At 51.1% G+C, this 24,867-nt stretch overlaps 1 protein-coding gene across 1 annotated transcript in view; it reads right to left on the bottom strand.

Annotated features, from left to right (window-relative positions):
- Nucleotides 1-24,867, bottom strand: part of DSCAML1 (DS cell adhesion molecule like 1) — a 342,693-nt gene that overhangs the window by 64,031 nt on the left and 253,795 nt on the right. Inside the window, exons 8-11 of the mRNA XM_029209546.1 lie at nt 22,836-23,108; nt 13,196-13,474; nt 12,650-12,769; nt 11,581-11,757 (exon numbers count right to left, since the gene is read on the bottom strand). Of these exons, the coding sequence (XP_029065379.1) occupies nt 11,581-11,757; nt 12,650-12,769; nt 13,196-13,474; nt 22,836-23,108 (849 nt within the window). The remainder of the gene's footprint in view (nt 1-11,580; nt 11,758-12,649; nt 12,770-13,195; nt 13,475-22,835; nt 23,109-24,867) is intronic.

The following is a 24,867-nucleotide window of genomic DNA, read 5'->3' as shown; positions in this document are numbered from 1 at the left end:
ATTTTCTTATCTAGGAAACTGAGGCACCCAGTGATAGCCCTGACTCCCTTGTGCCTCGAAATTACTGGCACGTTTTCCTTGGCTGGCAAGTACAATGAGTGTAATTTTGTTATTACAAATTTTGTTATTAACATCCAGACCTGCTGGAGCTGAATGTAGGGAAAGCCTCAGATGACCCCTTAGAGCCCAGATCCATCTGGAAGGTCTGCCATGCTCACGGTCATGGGGACTGACTGCAGGGGTGACGGTGGAGTGGTGGTGATGTGCTTTGTGCCACCACTGCCCAAAGCCTCCAAGAAGGACATAAGGGCCCAGATGAGGGCGTGGGACAGGAGTTTTCCAACTGGGAACGGAGGCTGCACAGGCAGGTTCATTCCTGTCCCTTCACTAAAATCTCTCCTGCGGTCAGGGGACCTGGCTTGCTGTGATGATGAGAGGGGGTGGGACTGGGTTGGGGGGTTGTTTCACATGGAGACCGTTTTTCCTATCTTAAAACCTTTGTACAAAGGTCCCTTTGGGGGTGGGTTTGGATGGGACATAACTTGCTCCAATGATACTGTTTGCCTTTGGAGGTCAGTATGATCTCCCATGTTTCTCTGATTTAGACTTGCTTTTTAAAATAAACCCCTAAAACCCCAGCTCCTGAAAGATAGGCTCTGGAACTGTGATCACACTCCCTGCCAGGTCTGCACTGGCACAGCAAATGTCACCCACTCGTTGAGCTCTGTTAATGCCTTGGGGGCTGAGGGAGAGGGAGAGAAGAATCGTGACCCCTCTGAGCACAGGAGCAGACTGAGTCCCAGGGAGAGGGAGTGACTGACCCCAGTTCACCCAGAAGCAGTGGGGGAGGTGGGGGACAAGAGATCAGGACTCTCATCTCCCTGGTCAAGGCCTTCCTGTTCCCTAAGCCTTCTACTCATTTTGGCCGCCCTGGGTCCTACATAGGGCAGGGGAGCCCAAGCTGGCCCATGGCTTGACCTCCTGGCCAGGGCTCAGTGGGGGCTGCAGGAGGGAGCCTGGCCTGGTGACAGGATGCATCCAGCCTGGTCTAGAAAGGGAGCTATGGGCTCTGGGTGGCCATGTCCTTTGGCTGGAGACTCCTTGCCCTGTGGGAAGGGTGGGCACTGAGGAGGGCAGAAGAGGCCCTCTAGAGCAGGAGCCCCAGTCACCAGGCCTAAGGGAGGTGCTGCTTCTGCCTGACAAGGAGGAGATTCCTTTGGGCAAATTTGAAATTAGGACCACCTCAGGTCATCGGATACACAGTTATCTTTCCAAGGTTTTGCATCCTGACCTCTGCACCAGTGGTGAACCACTGGTGGGTGACCTGGTCTACTCAGGCCTGGGGCTTCCGTCCACCAGGGTGGACACCCCCCTTCCCCACTCCCCCAATCGCCACTTGGCTCCTCCTCTCCTCCCTCCTGAATCTGTGACTCTGCAGTTGCCTGTGCAGTTGCTCTGGAGGGTTCTTGGATCTGGCTTTAATTGGTCTGACATTTTGCTAAACAAACAAATCAAAACTCAGACCAAACAAAGAGCCCTTATGGGTTTAACTGGCCAAGGGCTTTGCCTTGGCCCCATCACTGGAGCTTTCACAGAGAGGAGGGGAGCCTGGGAGATGCAATAGGACCTATCTAATCAGGTAACCTGCAGCACAAGGGGGCTGCCGAGTCCTGTGCAGTAGTGGCATCAAAACACAGCCAGCAAGATAACCTCATCCACCAGAGGGCAGACAGCAGAAGCAAGAAGAACTACAGTTCTACAGCCTGTGGAAGGAAAACCACATTTACAGAAACATAGACAAAATGAAAAGGCAGGGGACTTTGTACCAGATGAAGGAACAAGATAAAACCCAAGAAAAACAACTAAATGAAGTGGAGATAGGCAACCTTCCAGAAAAAGAATTTAGAATAATGATAGTGAAGATGATCCAGCAAGAAGAATGGAGGCAAAGATTGAGAAGATGCAAGAAACATTTAACCAAGACCTAGAAGAATTAAAGAACAAACAGAGATGAACAATACAATAACTGAAATGGAAAATACACTAGAAGGAATCAGTAGCAGAATAACTGAGGTAGAAGAACGGATAAGGGACCTGGAAGACAGAATGGTGGAATTCACTGCCACAGAACAGAATAAAGAAAAAAGAATGAAAGAAATGAAGACAGCCCAAGAGACCTCTGGGACAACATTAAATACAACAACATTCACATTATAGTGGTCCCAGAAGGAGAAGAGAGAGAGAAAGGACCCAATAAAATATTTGAAGAGATTATAGTTGAAAACTTCCCTAATATGGGAAAGGAAATAGCCACCCAAGTCCAGGAAGCACAGAGAGTCCCAGGCAGGATAAATCCAAGGAGAAACACGCCAAGACACATAGTAATCAAACTGACAAAAATTAAAGACATAGAAAAACTATTGAAAGCAACAAGGGAAAAACGACAAATAACATACAAGGGAACTCCCATAAGGTTAACAGCTGATTTCTCAGCAGAAACTCCACAAGCCAGAAGGGAGTGGCATGATATATTTAAAGTGACAAAAGGGAAGAACCTACAACCAAGATTACTCTACCCAGCAAGGATCTCATTCAGATTTGACGGAGAAATCAAAAGCATTACAGACAAGCAAAAGCTAGAAGAATTCAGCACTCCCAAACCAGCTCTACAACAAATGCTAAAGGAACTTCTCTAAGTGGGAAACACAAGAGAAGAAAAGGATCTACAAAAACAAACCCATAACAATTAAGAAAATGGTAATAGGAACATACATATCGATAATCACCTTAACTGTGAATGGATTAAATGCTCCAACCAAAAGACACAGGCTTGCTGAATGGATACAAAAACAAGACCCATATATATGCTATCTACAAGAGACCCACTTCAGACCTAGGGACACATACGGGCTGAAAGTGAGGGGATGGAAAAAGATATTCCATGCAAATGTAAATCAAAAGAAATCTGGAGTAGCAATACTCATATCAGATAAAATAGACTTTAAAATAAAGAATGTTACAAGAGACAAGGAAGGACACTACATAATGATCAAGGGATCAATCCAAGAAGAAGACATAACAATTATAAATATATATGCACCCAACATAGGAGCACCTCAATACATAAGGCAACTGCTAAAAGCTATAAAAGAGGAAATCAACAGTAACACAATAACAGTGGGGGACTTTAATACCTCACTTACACCAATGGACAGATCATCCAGACAGAAAATTAATAAGGAAACACAAGCTTTAAATGACACAATAGACCAGATAGATTTAATTGATATTTACAGGACATTCCATCCAAAAACAGCAGATTACACTTTCTTCTCAAGTGCACACGGAACATTCTCCAGGATAGATCACATCTCGGGTCACAAATCGAGTCTCGGCAAATTTAAGAAAAACGAAATCATATCAAGCATCTTTTCCTACCACAATGCTATGAGGTTAGAAATCAATTACAGGGAAAAAAATGTAAAAAGCACAAACACATGGAGGCTAAACAATAAGTTACTAAATAACCAAGAGATCACCGAGGAAATAAAAAAATACCTAAAGACAAATAACGAAAACATGATGATCCAAAACCTATGGGATGCAGCAAAAAGCAGTTCTAAGAGGGAAGTTTATAGCAATACAAGCCTACCTCAAGAAACAAGAAAAATCTCAAATAAACCTTTCGGTGTAGGGTTAGATTACACCTAAAGGAACTAGGGAAAGAGGAACAAACAAAACCCAAAGTTAGCAGAAGGAAAGAAATCATCAAGATCAGAGCAGAAATAAATGAAATAGAAACAAAGAAAACAATAGCAAAGATCAATAAAACTAAAAGCTTGTTCTTTGAGAAGATAAAGAAAATTGATAAACCATTAGCCAAACTCATCAAGAAAAAGGGGGAGAGGATTCAAATCAATAAAATTAGAAATGAAGACGGAGAAGTTACAACAGACACCGCAGAAATACAAAGCATCCTAAGGGACTACTACAAGCAACTCTATGCCAATAAAATGGACAACCTGGAAGAAATGGACAAATTCTTAGAAAGGTATAACCTTCCAAGACTGCACCAGGAAGAAACAGAAAATATGAACAGACCAATCACAAGTAATGAAATTGAAACTGTGATTAAAAGTCTTCCAACAAACAAAAGTCCAGGACCAGATGGCTTCACAGGTGAATTCTATCAAACATTTAGAGAAGAGCTAACACCCATCCTTCTCAAACTCTTCCAGAAAACTGCAGAGGAAGGAACACTCCCAAACTCATTCTATGAGGCCACCATCACCCTGATACTAAAACCAGACAAAGATACTACACAAAAAGAAAATTACAGATTATTATCACTGATGAATAGAGATGCAAAAATCCTCAACAAAATACTAGCAAACAGAATCCAACAACACATTAAAAGGATCATACACCATGATCAAGTGGGATTTATCCCAGGGATGCAAGGGTTCTTCAATATACACAAATCAATCAATGTGATACACCATATTAAAAAATTGAGGAATAAAAACCATATGATCATCTCAACAGATGCAGAAAAAGGTTTTGACACAATTCAACACCGATTTATGATAAAAACTCTCCAGAATGTGGGCATAGAGGGAACCTACCTCAACATAATAAAGGCCATATGTGACAAACCCACAGCAAACATCATTCTCAATGGTGAAAAACTGAAAGCATTTCCTCTAAGATGAAGAACAAGACAAGGATGTCCACTCTCACCACTATTATTCAACATAGTTTTGGAAGTCCTAGCCACGGCAATCAGAGAAGAAAAAGAAATAAAAGGAATACAAACTGGAAAAGAAGAAGTAAAACTGTCAGTGTTTGCAGATGACATGATACTATACATAGAGAATCCTAAAGATGCCACCAGAAAACTACTAGAGCTAATCAATGAATCTGGTAAAGTAGCAGGATACAAAATTAATGCACAGAAATCTCTTGCATTTCTACACACTAACAACGAAAGATCAGAAAGAGAAATTAAGGAAACAATCCCATTCACCATGGCAACAAAAAGAATAAAATACCTAGGAATAAACCTACCTAAGGAGGTAAAAGACCTATACTCAGAAAACTATAAGGCACTGATGAAAGAAATCAAAGATGACAAAAACAGATGGAGAGGTATACCATGTTCTTAGATTAGACGAGTCAATATTGTGCAAATGACTCTACTACCCAAAGCAATCTACAGATTCAGTGCAATCCCTATCAAATTACCAGTGGCATTTATCACAGAACTAGAACAAAAAATCTTAAAATTTGTATGGAGACACAAAAGACCCCAAATACCCAATGCAGTCTTGAGGGAAAAAAACAGAAATATAGATCAATGGAACAGGATAGAAAGCCCAGAGATAAACCCACGCACCTATGGTCAACTAATCTCTGACAAAGGAGGCAAGGATATACAATGGAGAAAAGACAGCCTCTTCAATAAGTGGTGCTGGGAAAACTGGACAGCTACATGTAAAAGAATGAAATTAGAACAGTCCCTAACACCACACAGAAAAATAAACTCAAAATGGATTAGAGACCTAAATGCAAGACTGGACACTATAAAACTCTTAGAGGAAAACGTAGGAGAAACACTCTTTCACATAAATCACAGCAAGATCTTTTTTGATCCACCTACTAGAGTAATGGAAATAAAAACAAAAATAAACAAATGGGACCTAATGAAACTTAAAAGCTTTTGCAAAGCAAAGGAAACTACAAACAAGACGAAAAGACAACCCTCAGAATGGGAGAAAATATTTGCAAGCTAATCAATGGACAAAGGATTAATCTCCAAAATATATAAACAGCTCATGCAGCTCAATATTAAAAAAACAAACAACCCAATCCAAAAATGGGCAGAAGACCTAAACAGACATTGCTCCGAAGAAGAAATACAGATGGCCACGAAGCACATGAAAAGCTGCTCAACATCACTAATTATTTGAGAAATGCAAATCAAAACTACAATGAGGTATCACCTCACAACAGTTAGAATGGCCATCCTCAAAAAACCTACAAACAACAAATGCTGGAGAGAGTGTGGAGAAAAGGGAACCCTCTTGCACTGCTGATGGGAATGTAAATTGATACAGCCACTATGGAGAACAGTATGGAGGTTCCTTAAAAAACTAAAAATAGAATTACCATATGACCCAGCAATCCCACTATTGGGCACATACCCTGAAAAAACCATAATTCAAAGAGACACATGCACCCCAATGTTCACTGCAGCAGTATTTACAATAGCCAGGTCATGGAAGCAACCTAAATGCCCATTGACAGATGAATGGTAAAGAAGTTGTGGTACATATATACAGTGCAATATTACTCAGCCATAAAAAGGAACGGAATTGGGTCATTTGTAGAGATGTGGGTGGATCTAGAGACTGTCATACAGAGTGAAGTAAATCAGAAAGAGAAGAACAAATATCGTATATTAACGCATATATGTGGAACCTAGAAAAATGGTAGAGATGAACTGGTTTGCAGGGCGGAAATCGAGACAGAGATGTAGAGAACAAACATATGGACACCAAGGGGGTGAGTGGCGGGGTTGGGGCGGGTGGTGGTGGGATGAATTGGGAGATTGGGATTGACATGTATACACTGATATGTATAAAATAGATAACTAGTAAGAAACTGCTGTACAAATAAAATAAAATAAAATTCAAATATTCAAAAAAAAAATCCTCAAGAAACACAAAAAACCAAAAAACACAGCCAGCCCCTTGCCACCCGGACTAAGCAGCCTTTCTTTGTACCTGCCTCTCGGTGAAGCATTCTCTTTGAAGATGCTTTATTTTTTCCCCCATGTGTCAGTTGGAGGACGGATTGCCTCTTTCCCCTTTTGGTCATTATCTCTCTTTTATTTAAATTTTACTTTGTAACAGGGAGATAAAAGGTAGCTCTGTGGATGTAGTATTTTCTTCTGTTAATTACATTTATTTTTCAACCAAGTTCTGGGAGGTGGTCTGGTATCCTGAAAGGACCATGCACACAGCTAGAATCATAGATTGTCTGAGCTGGCAGGGACCTTTGGTTCAGCTATGACTAGATTCTAGTCCAGGCCTCTTATTGTACAGATGGGGAAACCGAGGCCCAGAGAAGGGAAGGAATGGCTCGCAGATACGGAGCCAGTGAGTCGGAGTCGGGACCAGAAACCAGTCTTCTCTCTCTTGCTCTGTGCTCTCTCTACCAAACCGTGAGTAGACAGAGGCAAGCTCCTGTCTCAGCTGGGCCGATATCACCCAGTGACCTTGATCCAGCACCTTCCCTTCCCTGAGAAGGAGCTATTGCCCACCAACCTCACAGGCAAGGTATGGGCTTTGTACATTGTCAAGTGCTGAGCACTGTGCTGTGACAGTGGTAAGGCTGGGCTGTGTGCTCAGGCACCACCCACGCTCTCGGGGTCAGGGAGGAGTGGGGAACAATCGGGACTGGATGGTTGCCAACACGGGTGTCCAGGGGCTAGGAAAGACTTTTGCTCCCTTTAACGAACTCTTAGAAATCTGGGGCCTCGAGGAAAGCAATTCTCCAAGAACCACCTCTGGAATCCCAACCGCCATCAGACCCCTGAGCTTCCGGAACTCTGGTTTGGTGCCTGATACTGAGAGTCAACACTGCATAAAAAGAAAACATTTCACTTCCAAAACCCATAAGCACCTCACATGTATTCTCCCCGTCCATCCTCCCTTCATTCTCCACCAGACACCCTAAGTTCCCCCTTCATCTGATGACGCGCACGGCCTTGCCTGCCTCCACGCTCTTGCTATACTTTGTCCTCATCCTGGAATGGAATGACCTTTGCTTCTATTGGTCCTTGTCAGAATCCTTTTCATCCTTCAAGTCCTACTTAGTGACCGTTGCTTTTGTGGAGCTTTTCTTGGCTTTCCCTCGTAGGCCCTGCAAATTAAAACTGATGACTCCATCCCTGATTCTCTCCGTGTCACATTGTTTGTGGCTTTTTAAGGCACTTATCACTTTGTGTATTATAGTTATTTTGGGTATATGTCTCTCTCCTGTTCAAGGTCCTCAATTTCCTGAGAATAGCAACTCCATTTTATCCAGCACTAGATTTTCAGCACCTAAGACTAATCATTGCTAGTGATTATTGAATGTGTATTTGGTGTCAGGTACTGTGTTAATTGCTGGAAGTGCGTGTCTCACTTGAATCTTAGCAATGAGTGAATAGCATTATATTTCCAAACTTACAGAGGAGGAAATTGGGGCCTACAGAGATTGCTGTCCAAGATCCCACAGCTATCAAGTGGCAGAGCTGGGATTTGAACCCAGGTGTCTCTGGTTCTGAAGTCTGTGCTCTAATCCACAGAGTTTTATGGACTATTTAGTGAGTGCCCAGTGAGCAACTGTTGAGTTATCACTGGAAACTGTCAGGGTCAATGGTTCCCAACAGAGGGCAACCACAAATGTCCAATTTGACACTTGAATGCTTTTTATGATGTATATCCCTTTGATACATTTACTCTCTTACTTCTACTTGGCTAAAGCGGGGATTAAGGTCAATTTGCCTTCTGAGAGGTCACACAAGTGTGAGGTCTGACAAGGTGGAGCCGTATAGGGTCAACGTTTTCCTGAATGTGTTAGGGGCATCAAGGAAAGCCGCGCAGTTGGCTTTGTAAATGGCAGGTCTTTCTGTAGCTGGCCTTGCGGGTGGTGGGGGTGGGGAGTGCTGGTGGTGTGGGCTGTCTGGGATGGACTGAGGGATGACCAGGAAGGGCTTAGCCCTGGCAAGCCCATCTGTGACCCACGGGCCCAGGTCCTGTGGGTCCTTCCCTATCTACCTGCGCCTACCTGGGGGAGGTGGGAGAGGTAGAGGGAGAGTGAAGGAGGAAAAGGGCAGAGCAGGCAGGGGGAAGGACGTCCTAGAGGAGGAGCTGAGGGTGGGTTACCTGAAGCAGTGTGACCGCAGAAAAGCAGCAGGAAGCGGGATGGAAGTTCCCAAAGAAGGTCAGGACCACCCCGCCCCCATCACCAAACTGTCCCATTGTCACAGGAGCCCCTTCTGAAAGCCAGATCTGGGTGGAATGATTCAGGCTGGTACTGAAAAGCAGTCAGACTCTCCAACCCCAGGCAGAGGCCCCAGCCGTGCTCAGCCCTCCACACCGACTGCCCTCAGGCCTCAAATTCCTCGTCCTCTCCTGCTGGCATTTGGGGCGGCACAGGGGCCTCTAGCATGGCTGGCAGGTCACTGGGGAGAGCGGGGCTGGAATGGAAGGAGGCGTTTGTGACAGAAAAAGTTGTGCAAGGAAAGGGTCATCCGAGGGGGCACACGTGGGTGAGGGTTTGGAGACCCCGGGTGTGCAGAGGGTGTGGGAGGGGGCCCAGCTGGAAAGCGACCTGTGGGGGAGGGCCGTGTGAGGGGGGATGCTGCGTGAGCAGCTCAGAGAGACTGTGTCACAGGCAGCCAATGAGGGGGGTGCGGCGAGTGGGAGAATACGAGCCGGAGGTGTTTGTGAGACAGAGCAGATGAAGGGAAGGTGTGCACCTGTGCCTCACTATGGAAGGAAGCAGAGCAAAGCGACAAGGTGGCTGGAATGAGGACAAGGGGGAGGACGGAAGGAACAAGGTCCAGATGCTGCCCACAAGTGAAGACAAGTAGGACGGAGCTCCCATCATCCCTTGGGAAGAGGGGCCAGAGGTGTACACTACTGCGAGAGTGGTGGCTGAGTGTGTGACTTGGTGCTACACGTGTTCGTGAGGCTGCCCGGGATTTACGAGGTGTGTGCTCGTAGCTGCTGCCTGGGTCATGAAGTGAGGATGGCACCGAAAAATGCAGGTCCAGAGGGGAGAAGAGAATTGCCCAGGACGCCCCAGGACATGAGGGACAGGCCGACGTGAGCTGGGTCACCTTGCACACAGCCCACCTCCTGACCCCTGCGTCTCCCTTCACCCATATCCACCTCAGCGCCACAGAGAAGCCACGGGCCACAAAGGCACCGCCACGCTTGCCCAGTAGAATCCCCTAACTTAGAGAAAAAAGGCAAAGACCAAAAAAAAAAAAAAAAAAAACAAGCCTGAGAGTTTGAGCTCTTTTCTCCTGCTGACGGTGGGGAGATAAGGATCAAATACCAAGGACAGCGATAGTTCCACGAGGTGCCTACTACTTCCTCTTGCCGCACGCAGGCAGAATTAGCAAAGCTCTCCCCGGCTGAGGGATGTAGATTGATTGCCTGGTTTTATTAAGGACAAAGTGCTTTTTGATAGTGTGAGGGAAGAGCTCCCCAGGGCGGGGATTCCGGTGCCTGGAGCTTCCCGAGCATCGATCGATTGCTGGGGCTTCCCTGTCTTGTGCTGAGTGAGTGAGGGTTTGGCAAGCGATAAAGAAGCTATGATTCTTAAAGGCGGGGACTCCAGGGAGACGCTGGGCGGACCGCACACTGGGCGCTGCTCTCAGCTGCCTTTCCTACACGTACCTTGGAGTGTCTCCCGTTAAAAACAAAACTGGCGGCTAAATCTCTGATGGCCTACTGGGTGCCAGTTACCATACTGGTTGCGTTATCCATGTCATCTGACTTACTCTTGATACAAAACATAACAGGTAAGGCACTCTCTTGACCCTCCTTTTGTACATCAGGAAAATGAGATACAGAGGCCAAGGAAACCCGTTAGAGGTCACTGTAATTACCACACGGCGCCCAGATTCACAGTTGGCTTGGTCAGATGCTAAAACTCAGGCTCTTACTGCTGTTCTCCGTGGCCCATGGTCTGTTTCATGACAAAGGGCCAGGCACTGTCTTGATATGATTCCTGGGGGCTCACTATAGCGTAAAGGGATAGGCTTGTCCAGTAGGAATGTCTGTGTGTGACTTAACAGAACTCAGGGATATTCTAGACTTCAACGCCATTGATTCCGGCTCTAGGTCTGGGGATTTAGAAGCCAGAGATATGGTACTGAGCCAGAGTGAGTTTTACTGCCCTTTTGGCTTTTCCAAAGCTTCTTCCCCTTTCTATGATCAGTTCCTGTGTTATTTACGATGATTTTGGGAGCTGAGTGGGCTGGGAATGAACCTCTAGCACAGGTGAGGAAAGGAACCTAGAAACGTGAAGTCACTTGCCCAAAGCCAGGAAGCTCATCAGACAGATCTGGAATTGGAACCCAGGATTTCTGCCCATAGGCCTATCTCCTACATTGCATACGTGGTCTCCTTCTTGCTAAGCCACAAACAGGTTATACACTAGCAGGTGTACATTAAATAAAAGAAATAAGTTGTTTGATATGACTATTCAGATGGAATTGCCAACCTACAGAGCAAAATAAATGGGCTGTCGTACGATACCGTGGTACAGCAAATCACGAGCTTATCATGACTGGAGTGGAGCGAGCTGCGGCCATTTAGAGTGAGGCCATTGTTTTAGATGAGAGCTTTGGAATCCCCCAACAGAGGTTCCCAAGCCCACCTCTGTCTAGAAATCCTTCCTGCCTTCCCTTCACAGAAGGAGCAATGGAAACCAAAGGGGGAGGCAGGGTGAGTGCAGAGATGGGCCTTGGTCTATGATCAGGGGGTGTTTGGAGGGTTGCACGGGGGCAAGACTCACTCTTAACAGTGAGGAACATGGACTTGCTGATGTCGGTGCCCACGCCGTTGCTGGCCTGGCAGAGGTAGTAGCCGATGTCCTCTTCCAGGACGTGGCGGATCAGTAGCGAGCTGTTGGGTAGGATCTGGATGCGGCCGGTGAGGGGCACTGGGTGGTACTGCTGGGGGTTCCCGCTCCCTGAAAGGAGGCGGCAGTTAGGAGGTCTGGTGTCTAGGCTGGGGAGGGTTGGAGTGCCTCAAGGAACGGCCCTGATACCTTTCTCTTGCTGATCTAGGGCCATTTTGTAGCATCCCCAAAGTGCTGGGAGCTCACATGGTTCTTGTTTCCTGGGAAATAGGAAAGACCCTCACAGAAGTCTGACCCTGCCTCAGATCTGAGGTATGGATCTGAGGTATGGAGTTGGGGGGGCCTCAGCTCAATGCCCACCTTGGCACTGAGCTTCCTTTGGGCTGAATTCCTTGGAGGGGAAGGAAGAGTTCCCTTTGGGCCACTTGGTAATAGGCAAAGGGAAGATTGAGCCCTCAAATGGCGGTTGCCTTGTTGTAGGCAGTCAGGCCTGGGAAAGAAGCCAGCCATCCTCCAAGGGGGGCTTTGGATACCTCCTCCCATTGCCCCAGAGTCAGCCATGGACACAGTAAGGATAAGAGGTTGGCGCAGGGCTTAGTCAGAAACCAAATGCATCCTTGGGATGAAGTTGGGTTCCAAGAAGGACCAAGATCCCAGAATAGGTTGGACTGGTGAGAAGCAGGGGTCACTGAGACTCTGGGACCCTAGGGTGGGGTGGGGAGAGTTGGGGAGTATACTGAGTTCTAGGGTTGGAGGGGGGAGGGGAGAGGTCAATCTACGGGGACAAGAGGAAATCTGGAATTAGCATGACAGCTATTCCTGGTCCATAGACCCTTTGCGGGTGGCTGAGGATGACTTCCAGTTCAGGTATAGCTTGGGGTCCCCTTAAAGTTCTGAAGCCAGGGCTAGGAGTCATGTGTAGAGACCAGGCCCAAGTCGCATTAGTATCCTCCCCATCCCATCCCTGGCCATGCTCAGAGATGCTGGCTGGCCAGGGGCTTACCCTTGGCATGCTTCCACATGACCTTGGGTGGGGGGTAGCCGTCCACCGAGCAGTTGAGCACACCAGCTTTGCCATAGATGCCATCCTGGTTGTTGGGCTGCACCACGAATCGAGGGGGCACTGCAGAAAGAGGGAAGGTGGGGGAGGAACAGATCATCTCGGTCTCTGATAGGTTTTCTGGGGGCTTTGGGCACCTTCCATTCAATGTTAGCCTGGCCTGGACCATTATAAAGTTGGGAGCAGGCACCTCTGAACATCTGAAACCCAAGATGTTGAGAGCTTTTGCCAGTCGCATTGGGTTGGGAGCTGGGAATTGAGTGCCAATTCTGATTCACCAGTGACCAACTGAGCCAGGGTCTTCTCCTCTCAGGGCCTCCGTGTCCTGGCCTGGAGAGTAAGAGGTTTGAACCTCTTGATCTTTAAGGCCCCTGCCAGAGTCAACTTTCTCTGAGCCCGTGATTCAAACTTGAAATCTAGAGAGTGTTTTTAGCAGCAGACAGAGCTGGACCCTTCCTCCTCCCAACCTCGCTGGCCCGTCTCACTCACCGCGCACGATGAGCTGGCGTTCCCTGCTCACGGTGGCCGCTGTGTTGCTGGCGATGCATGTGTAGTTGCCATTGTGCTTGAGGGAGACGCTGGAGATCTGCAGGGAGCTCATGAATTCCTTGCTCTCGATGGTCACGCCCGAGCCTGAGATGATCACCTGTCCATCTTTCCTCCAGGTGATGCGGATGGGCATGTCCCCTGAGGACACCACGCAGGGGATGTAGAGCAGCTGGCCAATGGAGGCAGGCGGGAATTCGAAGGGCTGGATGAGAGGGGGCACTGGGAAGGCAAGGGGAGTGCTGCTGTCAGGCTCCCACTCTCCCCAGCCTGGCCAGCAGCATGCCCATCCCTGCCTGGCCTTCGGGAGGGTGGGCTGCGAATAGAGTTCCGTGGGCACTGGTGCCTGTTTTCCCATATGTGCAGAATCTCCTGGGGTGCCCTGTCATTGTCCCCTGGCTCCCGTCCCTCTGCCCACCCAGGCCTGGATCTGCTGTCTCTGTTCAGGGCCTGGGCTGGCCTGAACTAATCATGACCTTCAGATTTTTACTGGAACTTGAATGGTGATGACTCATGTGCTTCTTGACTCCTGTCTGCTTGCTGACACACTGCCCAGCTTTTAACCTGACTTCCCTGCCATTCCTCGGTGCCCCTGTGCTCACTGTCTCATCCCAGAGCTGAGTCTCCCAGAAGCCTGGGGGCCTGGGATGGATAGAGATGACGTGCCTCAGATGCTGAGGCTGTCCTTCGTGTGCACCCCACAGCTGCTCATCTAAAGCCAGGCTGCTGTAGCCTGATCTCCTCTTGTAGAGGTCTCATCACCCACCCCATTGTCTTCATGCATTAGGACGGGCGAGAGGAAGCTCCCATCACTGGTTGTTTTCAGCTCCTTTATACACACCTCCCACCAATAATGTGATATGGGCTTAATTGTCCCCACTATACAGATGAGAAAACTGAGGTTCAGAGCAGAGAATTCATTTGCCTTAGATCACCCAGCTCATAAGAGGGGACTGTGGAATTTGAAACCTGATCTGTCTGCTCTCCAAGTCCAAGCTCTCTTTCTTATGTTACCCGGTTGCCTTGTTGAGAAAGCCCCAAACATGCCCAGACCAGAGACCCCTTTGTCTCATAAACAAGCTCCCCATGGGTGGCAGGAAAGAGCAGAGAGGGAGCCCTGTCATCTGCAAGATAATCAGTTGGTTAGACTCACTCAGCTAAACGTCATCCACATAGCCCCCACCCCCCAGAGATTCGGCCCTTCCCCTCTCCTACTGCCCACATCTCAGCCCCCGGGGGGGGGCCTGTCTGGAGCCTGAGCCTCTGCAAGAGGGATCCTCCTTTCTCAGCTCTGGCTAGAGCAACAGCCATTATCGTTATGATAACTCAATTAGGACACAGTGACTTCCCCAGCAAGTGGGGGGAGAAGAGAGAGAAGGAGACAATTAGCTTAACAAGGATGAGCACCCAGTAGATGAGATATCCTTTCTGCAGTCAAATAATTAAATTACAAGGCTGTCCACAGTCCTCTGGCCTTCTCCCAGGCACCAGCCCCACCCCTCCTTGGAAGCTTGCTACTCTCCCCACCCAGAGTGGACACAGCAGGGGGTGAACCTTGAGGGGAAAAGGATAGGTGACATCATATGCATGCCCAAGGCACCCCAAGGATTTTCAGGGCTCAGTAGGAAGTGGCCCCTGTGAAGTGGCCAGGTGTGGACAGGGCAAAACCCTTGGCAGCCCTTTGGATCTCTGGGGAAGTTCCTGGTCAAGACTTCTAGGTCCAGAGGAAGTGACATTTAGAAGGGCTGTTGCCCCCATGCCCTATGGGATGAGAGCAGGGGCCTTAGCTGACCTTCTCAATGTCACCTCCCACCTTACCCTTCACTCTGGCCATGGGGGCTCCATCGGTTTTCCATAAACACCCACAGTTCCGAAATTCAGCCCAGGCCTGGGTGAACACAGCTGGGCCCAGGGTGGAAATAACCACCATGTGTGCTCTGCCATGGGCCCAAATCCAGGTCCGCAGTCCAGCCAGGTTTTCTGGGGCTCTGGTCATTGTCTGGATCTCCCCACCCCCAAACTCTGCCTGCTGCTACTCCCTGGGCTGGGGCCTTGCCCCCAGTATTCTGAGTGGTTTGTGGGGCCTTGGATATCTCCAGAGAGATTTCTCTGGAACCCTGACTCTAGTAATGGCCCAATGCTCATTGCTGAGATTTCCCAGAGATTCCTCGTTGGGCTCTGCTGATCTTCCCACTGCCCTTTTTGGGGTACTTTGGTCAGATTGAGTCCTCTGGCCTCCTTGGACTTTTTTTTTTTTTTTTTTTTTTTTGCGGCACGTGGGCCTCTCACTGTTGTGGCCTCTCCCGTTGCGGAGCACAGGCTCCGGACGCGCAGGCTCAGTGGCCATGGCTCACGGGCCCAGCCACTCTGCGGCCGCGGGGTCCTCCCGGACGGGGGCACGAACCCGCGTCCCCTGCATCGGCAGGCGGACTCTCAACCACTGTGCCACCAGGGAAGCCCTCCTTGGACTTTTTGATGGAATTGTTGCAGAGACCCAGATCTGCCAGCCAGTTTGTCTCCTTAGGTTTAGCAGAACCAATTCTGGTCCAGTCTTCCTTCCCACAAAGACCCAAATCTAGAGCCCAGCAGGCCTCATGGGAAACTCCTCTCCGTCCTTTCAGACCCCGCTCCCGTACCACCTCCTCTGTGAAGCCTGCCCTACTCCTGCAGCGCCCTACAACACCTGGTTCACACCTTGATCATGGCGCTCATCACATGCCGGTGGGGTATCTGTTTGCATTACCACCTTCCCTGGGTGTCGGGGAGCTCCTGCAGGGCAGTAACTAGGACTTATTTACCTGGCAAATTGTAGGAGCCCAATAAATGCTTGTCAGGTGAGTAAATGAATAAATATATGTCTGGATATCATTTCCTGGGTTGACCTTAGAAGTTTCCCTATGAGGTGGGCAAGCGGTGGGGAGAGCACAGGATGGGGGTTTATCCAGAAAAAGGGGGAGCTCTACCCTCTTCCTCAAGATGCTGTATTTATGCTACAGAATTTTGGAGCTGGGAGCTTCTCCCTTGGTTCTTCCTGAGGTTCAGGCCCTTGCTAGCACCAGAGCTGGCTCCTTTAAGAGCCCTAGGGACATGGGGAGAGTTGTGGCAGTCATGAGGGGAATGTGTGGGTCAAGCAAGGAGCTGGGGGGCTCTGCCTAGAGAGGAGAGGGCCTTGCTCCAGGGATGGATGGCCAAGAGCTCCATTTCCGTTGAGGACAGAGCAAGTGGAGGCTGGAACTAGGCAGGGAGATTTAGCTCAGGCAAGGCAAAGACTGTCTCTCTCAGTAAGAAGGGATTTAGATAATGGAATAAGTTACTAAGGCAGGTTAATTCATTAATTAACTAATTCATCTAATATTTATGAAATGCCTGCTCTGTGAAGGCATTATGCTCCGTGTGGGCTGGGGAAAGTGGAAGCATGCTTAAAATATGCATAGAACCTCCGGAAGCATAGCATTTGCTCGGGAAGTTAAGACATTTCCCTCAGTGGTTATTGGACAAGCACCACGTGAATACACAGATACTGAACTCAGAGACGAGAAGAGGTGTCATCTGGTCAGGTGAGCGCAGCTGCATAGAGGAGGTGGCATTTGGATGGAGGCTTAAAGGATGCACATGCTTTACAAAATATATGGAGTGAGAGTGTGGGAAAAGGCTGAGACAAGAGGCAGAGGCCAACCAGGGGCTGTCATTCCCTTCCGGTCTTCAGGAATAACACTTATGGCAATTCGAGCGGCCGGGGAAGGAGAGAGCGGCCAACCTCCATCCTGGGGGTGGGGGTGGGGGGTTAGGCATTCACCCAGGCCAGCCAGAGTTCTCTAGTGCACTGCTGCCCTGCTGGAAGTAGATGGCCAGATCACCCCCAGGGGTCCAAGGAGTAAGGCTCTTTACTTCCCGCCCCACTCTGCCCTGCTGCAGGTTGATGGGGCAGGTGTGGTTCTGTGGCGGTATAAGTGTCCCCGTAGAAACTCCTTGGTGGGAGTGGTAGAGGCCAGAGCTGCTCACAGAATTCCTCAGCCCCAGGCTGGCATTCCGATAACCCTATAACTCCAGCACATGAGGACCACCTGGAGGGAGAAGAAAGCCTAGGGATCCTGGCTCCTTCACGGGCTCGCTGAATACCACCAGCAGGAGGCTGTGATGGGAGGCTCTGAGAAGCAGGGTGGGGTGCCCCGTGATGTGGACATGGGACTGCTTTCTGAACTGTGAGTCTCTGGTGTCTCCCCTGCGCTCAGAGGTGGATACGGGCTCGTTGAGTGTGTGTGTGTCCATTTCCACTTCTGTGAAAGAAGAAGCTGAGGCTCGGATCACCTCCATGGCGGTGATGACAAGGGACCTCTTCAGGGTTGATAGTCCACAAGGACTTCCCTCCTGCCCATGACTCCTAGCATTTCCCCAGCACATGGCCTGAATGTAAGGGGCATGGATGCTGCATAACCAAGGGATTTATCTCTGGAAGCCCTGCTCTGGCCACAGTCATCTTTGGTGAGAGGGCAACTCAGTCAGCTGTGAGGGAAGCAGGGTCAGAGCAAGATGCTGTGATGGCGAGAGGTCAGAGGCTGGCGTGGCTGAGAAGACAGCGGTCGTGGCAGTCCCTGTGGTCCCTGGCCACCATAAAGCTGTTTCGGCCACTTGTTTGGGGGTGTTGCACAGAGGACGGCATGCTGACCACCAGCCCAGCCCATAAACACTTTATGGTGTCTCTCATGATCTCTCTTCGGGACCGAACCTTTTTATTTATTGCACCATTTAGTAGAGAATGGGCGCTGTGTGAAGCTGGAGCTTCTCTGCTTGTGCAGCACGGAGATGGCGAAAGACACTATAATCCAAGAGTGACGTGGGCAAGCTGCATCGTCACCACCACCCTGTCTCTGCCCCCGAGCCTCAGTTTTCTCATCTGCAAAACGGAGGACTTGGATAAAGTAATCTCTATAGCCTGATGCTGATTTTTCAGTTGTAACAAGTCTAATATTATAGGAATATTAATAACTCACTTCAGTCTTTTTAATGCAACCCCCTCTTCTCAGGAAGGCCTTCCCTGACCACCCTATTTAAAATTGCAGGGCTTCCCTGGTGGCGCAGTGGTTGAGAGTCCGTCTGCCGATGCAGGGGATGCGGGTTCGTGCCCCGGTCCGGGAAGATCCCACATGCCGGGGAGCAGCTAGGCCCGTGAGCCGTGGCCGCTGAGCCTGCGTGTCTGGAGCCTGTGCTCCGCAACGGGAGAGGCCACAACAGTGAGAGGCCCGCGTACCGCAAAAAAAAAAAAAACAATTGCAAACCACTCTTCCTGCCCCTTGGCACTCTGATTCCCACTCCCTATTTGACATGAGACATCTTTTACGGATTTCACGTTATTAACCATTTCCCTAATAGAATGTAAGCTCCCCAAGGGCAGGAATTTTTGTCTGTCTTGAGCACAGCTGTGTTCACAGAATGGCGCCTGGAATATAGTGGGTGCGTAGTTAACGGCACTGAATGAATAAATAGATACTGCTTCATCCTCCTCCCCTTCATCGTGGACACCGTCATCACCGTGATCGCTGCCTGTCCAGTAAGGAGGATGTTTGCTCCTGTGCTCCTGGCTCCCTCTGCCGAGGAAAAGGGCCGTTGGCAGCAGCATCCTTGGCACTCCCTCCCCCCAGTACATTTGGCAATCTGCCCCTGCGGAACCTGTTGTGCCCCCTTCCTCTGGATTCTGGTGTGTTCCTTCCAAAACTCCACCTGTGCCAATGGCAGGCCTTTGGCCAGGGGGTTGGCTCTCTCTTAAGCCCCCGATCATAGAAACCCCAACACATTCTCTAGGGTGGAAGGGGGCCTCCCCGAAGGCTCCAAGCACATGGCAGGGGCTTGTTGAGCAGCAAGGGAGGGAAGACTGTGGATGAGGAGTACAGGCACTAGGGAGTGAGGGTGCGTGCGTGCGTGCGTGCGTGTGTGTCTGTGTGTATTGGCACTACCTCTGGGTCCTGGCCTTACTGAGCATGGGCAGAAAGCACCTCATGCCCTTGTTCTGGCTCCGGAGGCTCAGATGCACGGGTGGAGATGTTCCCTCACTGAGCCAGAGCCAAGAAGCCCCTCTTGCAGCCCTGCCTTCTTAGTTAATTAAACATTCGGCCTGCGTGCCCAGAGATGCTTTTATGCTACATTATTTTTCAGCTACAGAGGGCCCTAAAGACACCAAATCTAGGTTGGATCTCTGGGCCCTCCTCTTGGCATCCTGCCAGGGATCTCTCTGGGTGCCCAGAGACAAGCACTCGCCTTCCCTACAGCCTGGCTCTCCCCTGCCAGTCAGTGTCACATGCACCCAAGCCCAGGCAGCCCTCGAAGCATCCTCACCCTCTCTCCCCTTGGCCCTCCTGCCTTGCTGGATCACAGCAGGCTCACTTAGGCGACATTTTCTATGGTGGCACCTGCAGCCACCTCTTGTGGCTCAGGAACGTTGCTTCACAGGAGGATAGAGACAGAGGGAACATTTGTGTATGTGCAACTGCACGTGTGTATGTGTGCAAGTGTGGACAGGCTAACGTGTCCATTTGTTGCATACATACCATGCGCACAGTGCGTCCATGCTTGTGTACTTATGTACACAGGTCTCTGCACATGTGTGTGCACGCATGTGCACGTGTGTCTGGTGTGTTCTGCTCTCTTCAGCTCAGTGTTTGAAAAATTCATCAGAAGACAAGCAATCCCAGAAGGAATGGAGTCAACAGTGGTTTTTCCGGCTCATGGAGCAGCCTGGGTTTATGACCCGCCCTGCCTGCGGGCTCTTGGCCTCACAGAGAGATGGGGGGTAGGACTTCCAACAAATCTCAGCCTTCTAGTGCCCTGTCCTGCCCCCACTCGCCCTTTCCTACACTCCAGCTCTCTGCTCTCATCCTCTGGGTGGGACGCACGTCCCAGCCAGGCAGCAGGAGTGGGGTGGAGAGTGCTGCCCTTGGGCCCTGTCCCTCTCTCCCTCAGAGTCGGGGCCCCTTTCCACGCCCAGGGGCACCTCCTCCACCCTCCTCCTTGAGTAGCTCTTAGAACAGCACAACAGCTAATCAAGCAGCATGTTCGTAATCAGCTCTGATGGGTTCTTCTGCAAAAGTGCATTCTAATGAAGTGGGGAGAGGGAGACTGGGAGAGAGCAGGGATGATGGGTTTAAGCTTTCGGACAGGCAGGGGCACAGGGTCCCAGAGCCCTCATACAAATGCTGCTTCTCGGTCTGGAGAGAAAACAAGTGACCATAGCCCTTCTGGGGCTGGATTTGCAGACCCTGTGGGTAGGCAAGGGGCCATGTGTGCACACACGCCTGTGTACTATACACACACATATGGCCCTGCTTTTGAACTCCAAGCTTGTGCTGTGTGCCGGGAGCCACACGTGCCCAGTGCAGGGGCTCTGCCCTCTGAGATCACACACACACACACACACACACACACACACGCACGCACGCACGCGCGCGCGCGCGCACATGCCCCTTTCCCTCTCCCAGGGCTGGGAGACATGGTCGCTCAGCACAATCACAACAGGCCCGGCGAGTCGCTGAGACGGAATGCATCAGATTCAATTCATTAGGACTGATCGCTCCCTGAATGCGGTTGAATAATTGATGAGCAGAAGCAGCTTTCAGGAGGTTCCGCATACTCCGAGGCTCGCTGGAGCCTTGTTATTTATTTATTTTTTTAAGCCAACAAACCCGGCCAAATGCTCGCTGGTGCAGGCGGATGAAGGGAGTAGAGCAAAGGTTAGATGTTTTAATATGTGATGTTTACACTGTAAACTCTCGGTCCACGGCTTGTGACAGAAATGGATATAGGCAGGTCGCCCCGAGATGCTGGGAACGGAAGGCGGGCTGGGGATGGGGCCTGGGGGCTGTGAGGTTCCTGCCAGCACAAGGCCCCTGGGCTGGGCAAAGGTTTTAGCCTGAAAGGGGGGGCCAAGATGCCCCTCAGCCTGGCTGGGGTGCAGCAGTGGCGGGGGGCCAGCGAGGCAGATGCTGTTAGGGTCTCCTCTCTCCTCCCCAGGCTGCAGAGGGGCCACAGAGACAGCCCGTCCCCCAGTTCTCAGGCTCAGAGCCAGGCTTCCCAGAAAGTCACTCCAACCCAGACTAATGTCTCAGTTTCAGCTCAAGAAACAAACACTGTCTGGCACTGTGACAGGTGGTGGACGCACAAGGGCGCATGGGGCGCGGCCCCAGTGTGCCGATGAGACTGAGCCCTGGTGACAGGAGCAGAGGGGCGAAGCACTGATTGCACGTTTTGCTGCTACCTTCCGTTTCTCCAGCTGTTCTCCTGACATCTGCCCCGGGAGGTCCCATCTTCACCGCACGCGTGAAGGGGCCCAAAACGGAGGCAGCATCTGTCTCCCCAAACCTTTCCTTCCCGCAGACCCCCCTCTTCCTGTCCACAAGGCCTCCACTCCATCTTGCTTCAGGAGTCTGGGGCCCCCTGGGGCCTTCCCCCTGTGCCAGGGCCCCTTTGCTGGCCTGGACGCCCCTGCTTTCTCTTCCTTCCCATGGGCCCTAGGGCACAGGCTGGCCCCCTCTCTGGGTTCATGTGGTCCCTTGGGGATATGCGTGAGCCTGCCCTGGCTCTTCAGAAAGGGACATAAGCCCCTTACCCAGCATGGCCACCACTGACCCAGTGACTTTCCACCCCAGTTGCCTGGATTTTACTGACCTCTCCTTAGCCAGGCCTGGCAGGTGCCATCTCTCCATTCTGCCTCCTAGGTGACCAGGCCACCCTGCCCTCACCCACCGTCCAGACAATCTCCAGGCCTGTCAGTTCCAAAGAATGTGTTTGGGAGGGAGCTTCACACCCCCGCACAGCCCCTAAACCCAGGGGACAGCTGTCGTCTAGTCACGAATTCATTTATTTGCTCATTTATATGCATTCATTTGTTTAATCCACAGACATTTACTGAATGGCTGCCATGAACCAGGCACTGTGTTAGGTGCCCCCGCACAAAACACAGACCTCACCCAGGTGAGCGTGGCGGGCCTGGGAGGGAGGAGAATTTTAGGCACCAGGCGGTGCTCTCCAGGCCTCCAGCTGCATTAGCAGGTGGAAGGTCCTTGCCCATCCCATAAAAGCAGCCTCGGCCGGCCAGTCTGAGCCCTGGAAGGGAGTCAGGGCACCCAGCACGTGCACCCTCCACCCAGCTTCTTGCGGCTTCTGCTCTGCGACTCCTGCCCCTCTCCTACCTGTTGGTCTCTCATGGGCCCTGCTGAGTTCTGGGTGGTTCCATGTTAACATCAGGGGAACAATATAGCCTGTCCCCTCTGACCTGGGCCTCTTGCCCAGGTGCCACTGACCCCTCATGCCCCTGGGGCCAGTGCTGCCGTGACTTGCAGCCCACAGAAGGAACTGGAATGTAGAGGTACCCGTGGCCTTCTTATGTACCCCCTGCAATCTCCCCCCTCCCAGCCCCCAGCAATCTTTCGCCCTGCCCCCTTTTGTCCAAACTCCAGGCCGGAGCCCTCTCTTCCGTGGCTTTCCACTCCCTCAGGACTGCCTGTTGCCGCCTGAGTGGCTGGCTGAAGAGTGGTCCATAATCCTGGGTGACCAGGAGGGCTCCGGTTCAGGCTGGCAGTGGGGGGAGGCCTACCTTTGACGGCCACGTGGACGCTCTGGCTGATGGAGAGCTGCGGCTGGATGAGGACGCTGCACAGGTACTCCCCTTCGTCCATGCCCTTCTGCACATCAGTCAGTTTGAGGGTCCCGTTCTCGAACACCACCTGGCGGTGGTTGTCGGGCAGCAGGAGGGCATCCTTATACCACTTGATGGAGTAGTAGGGGTAGCCGATGACCCTGCAGTTGATAAGGGTGTCCCGCCCGGCGACAGCTGTGATGTTCCTCATCGCCCGGATGCTGGGGGGGCCTGGGCAGGAGTTGGGAGGGAGGGGGAGAGGAGGGGCGATGGCGCGGTTAGCCAGGGACGGCCGGGTGCTGCCCCGCGATGCTCTTCTCAGTTGCTTGGACTCGGAAACTCTTAGGGGATGGAAATTTGGCAGGGGGAGAGGGAGGCCTTTTTTATAAGACTAAAGGCAGAGAGCTCCCCTGGTGGCGCAGTGGTTGAGAGTCCGCCTGCCAATGCAGGGGACATGGGTTCGTGCCCCGGTCCGGGAGGATCCCACATGTCGTGGAGCGGCTGGGCCCGTGAGCCATGGCCGCTGAGCCTGCGCGTCCGGAGCCTGTGCTCCACAATGGGAGAGGCCACGGCCGTGAGAGGCCCGCGTACCAAAAAAAAAAAAAACCCCACAGAAACAAAAACAAGACTAAAGGTAGAGGTTGGAACTGGGGGCACCCGTGGTCTCTCCCGGACTCACTGTTACTATCTTCAATTAGTTGCAAACAGACATGTTTCACTCATGCCCAGGGCGAGACTCCATTCCCCTAACGGGATAGGCTAGATGAGCGAACTGAAGCCTCACCAAGAAGTTACTGGGATTTGGGAGGGCGAGTCCTCATTTATGAGGAGATTAAGATTCAGGGGTTAAAATGGAAAAGTAGAGAGTTTGTTATTTTCATTTGATTTGCTCATAATGGTCTTGTACCAAAAGGGATCGCACATACATTAACTATTTAAAGGACGATAGGAAGGTCTTCGATGGATGATTTTCTTTCAACAGGTAAATGTGTTTTGTGGGCCCCTGAGAAGGGGCTATAAAGAGGGGCTCTGATCACACTGGCGGAGGGGAGGGAGTGTCGTCACCTGGGTCAGGTAGGCGGATGGCCACGTGGGAACTGCAAAGGGGGCTCAGAGGCCACCATGCAGGGTTAGTGCTGGAATGGGTACATGAAACTCTGGGCTTCCAGCTCCCCCCCACCCCAGTAGGTGAGGGGCAGGACCAGGGCATCACCCACGACCCTGCAGCTCTGTCCCCTTCCAGTTCAGAGAGGGCGGGAGGGTGGCCAAAGGGAGGCCACATTTCTCATGGGGGGTCGGACACCTGGCACAGGTGAATTTAGCGTGAACCCCCCGCTCCCCTTCCCCGTGCCCACGACAGCCACCAGCGCCCCTAGTCCAGTGCCCCCTCTCTCCCACTCCCCTGTGCCTCTTCTGCTCTCGTGTCAGGGCTCACTGGTTGGGTCAGATGAGGACCAATCTGACGCCACAGGGCTGCAAAGAGCTTCAGAGGATCCTCTGCTCTCCCCACAGCAACCTGGAGACCTGAGGCACGGGGATGGTCACCTTGAGGACTCCTTCCCCCTCTCTTGAAGGTGCTTGCCTTGGGGCACCCTCACCCAGCCTGAGTCCCCTATTCTTGATGGCTGGGGTCTTGGAGGGTAGCCAGGGGAGGGTGGACTGAGAGATGCTGGTGCCCTGGCTCCTGGCTGCTTACACCCCCTGGAGTATCGTGGGAGTGGGATACAGCTTCGGTGGACACCCCTATCAAAGGGCAAGCCTGGCCCCACTTCCCTTTCCTTGTCCCTGGCCTTGCAAGGCCCCGGTGGCACTGTAGGCACCAGTGGAGCGCTTAGTGTACCTGGGGCCAGAGAGATTGATGGGGAGGAACGGGGTGGGGGGCAGGATTGTGGGAGGGGTGAAGGGGTATGGGGAATGGGAATGCAAAGGGGGAGAACGGTACCAGACACACACACACACACACACACACACACACACACACACACACACA

This window comes from Monodon monoceros, unplaced genomic scaffold, assembly GCF_005190385.1.
Source record: "Monodon monoceros isolate NGI ecotype Baffin Bay Population unplaced genomic scaffold, NGI_Narwhal_1 Super_Scaffold_7, whole genome shotgun sequence".
NCBI classification, from domain to species: domain Eukaryota; kingdom Metazoa; phylum Chordata; class Mammalia; order Artiodactyla; family Monodontidae; genus Monodon; species Monodon monoceros.
This window is presented reverse-complemented; position numbering and strand designations above follow the sequence as displayed.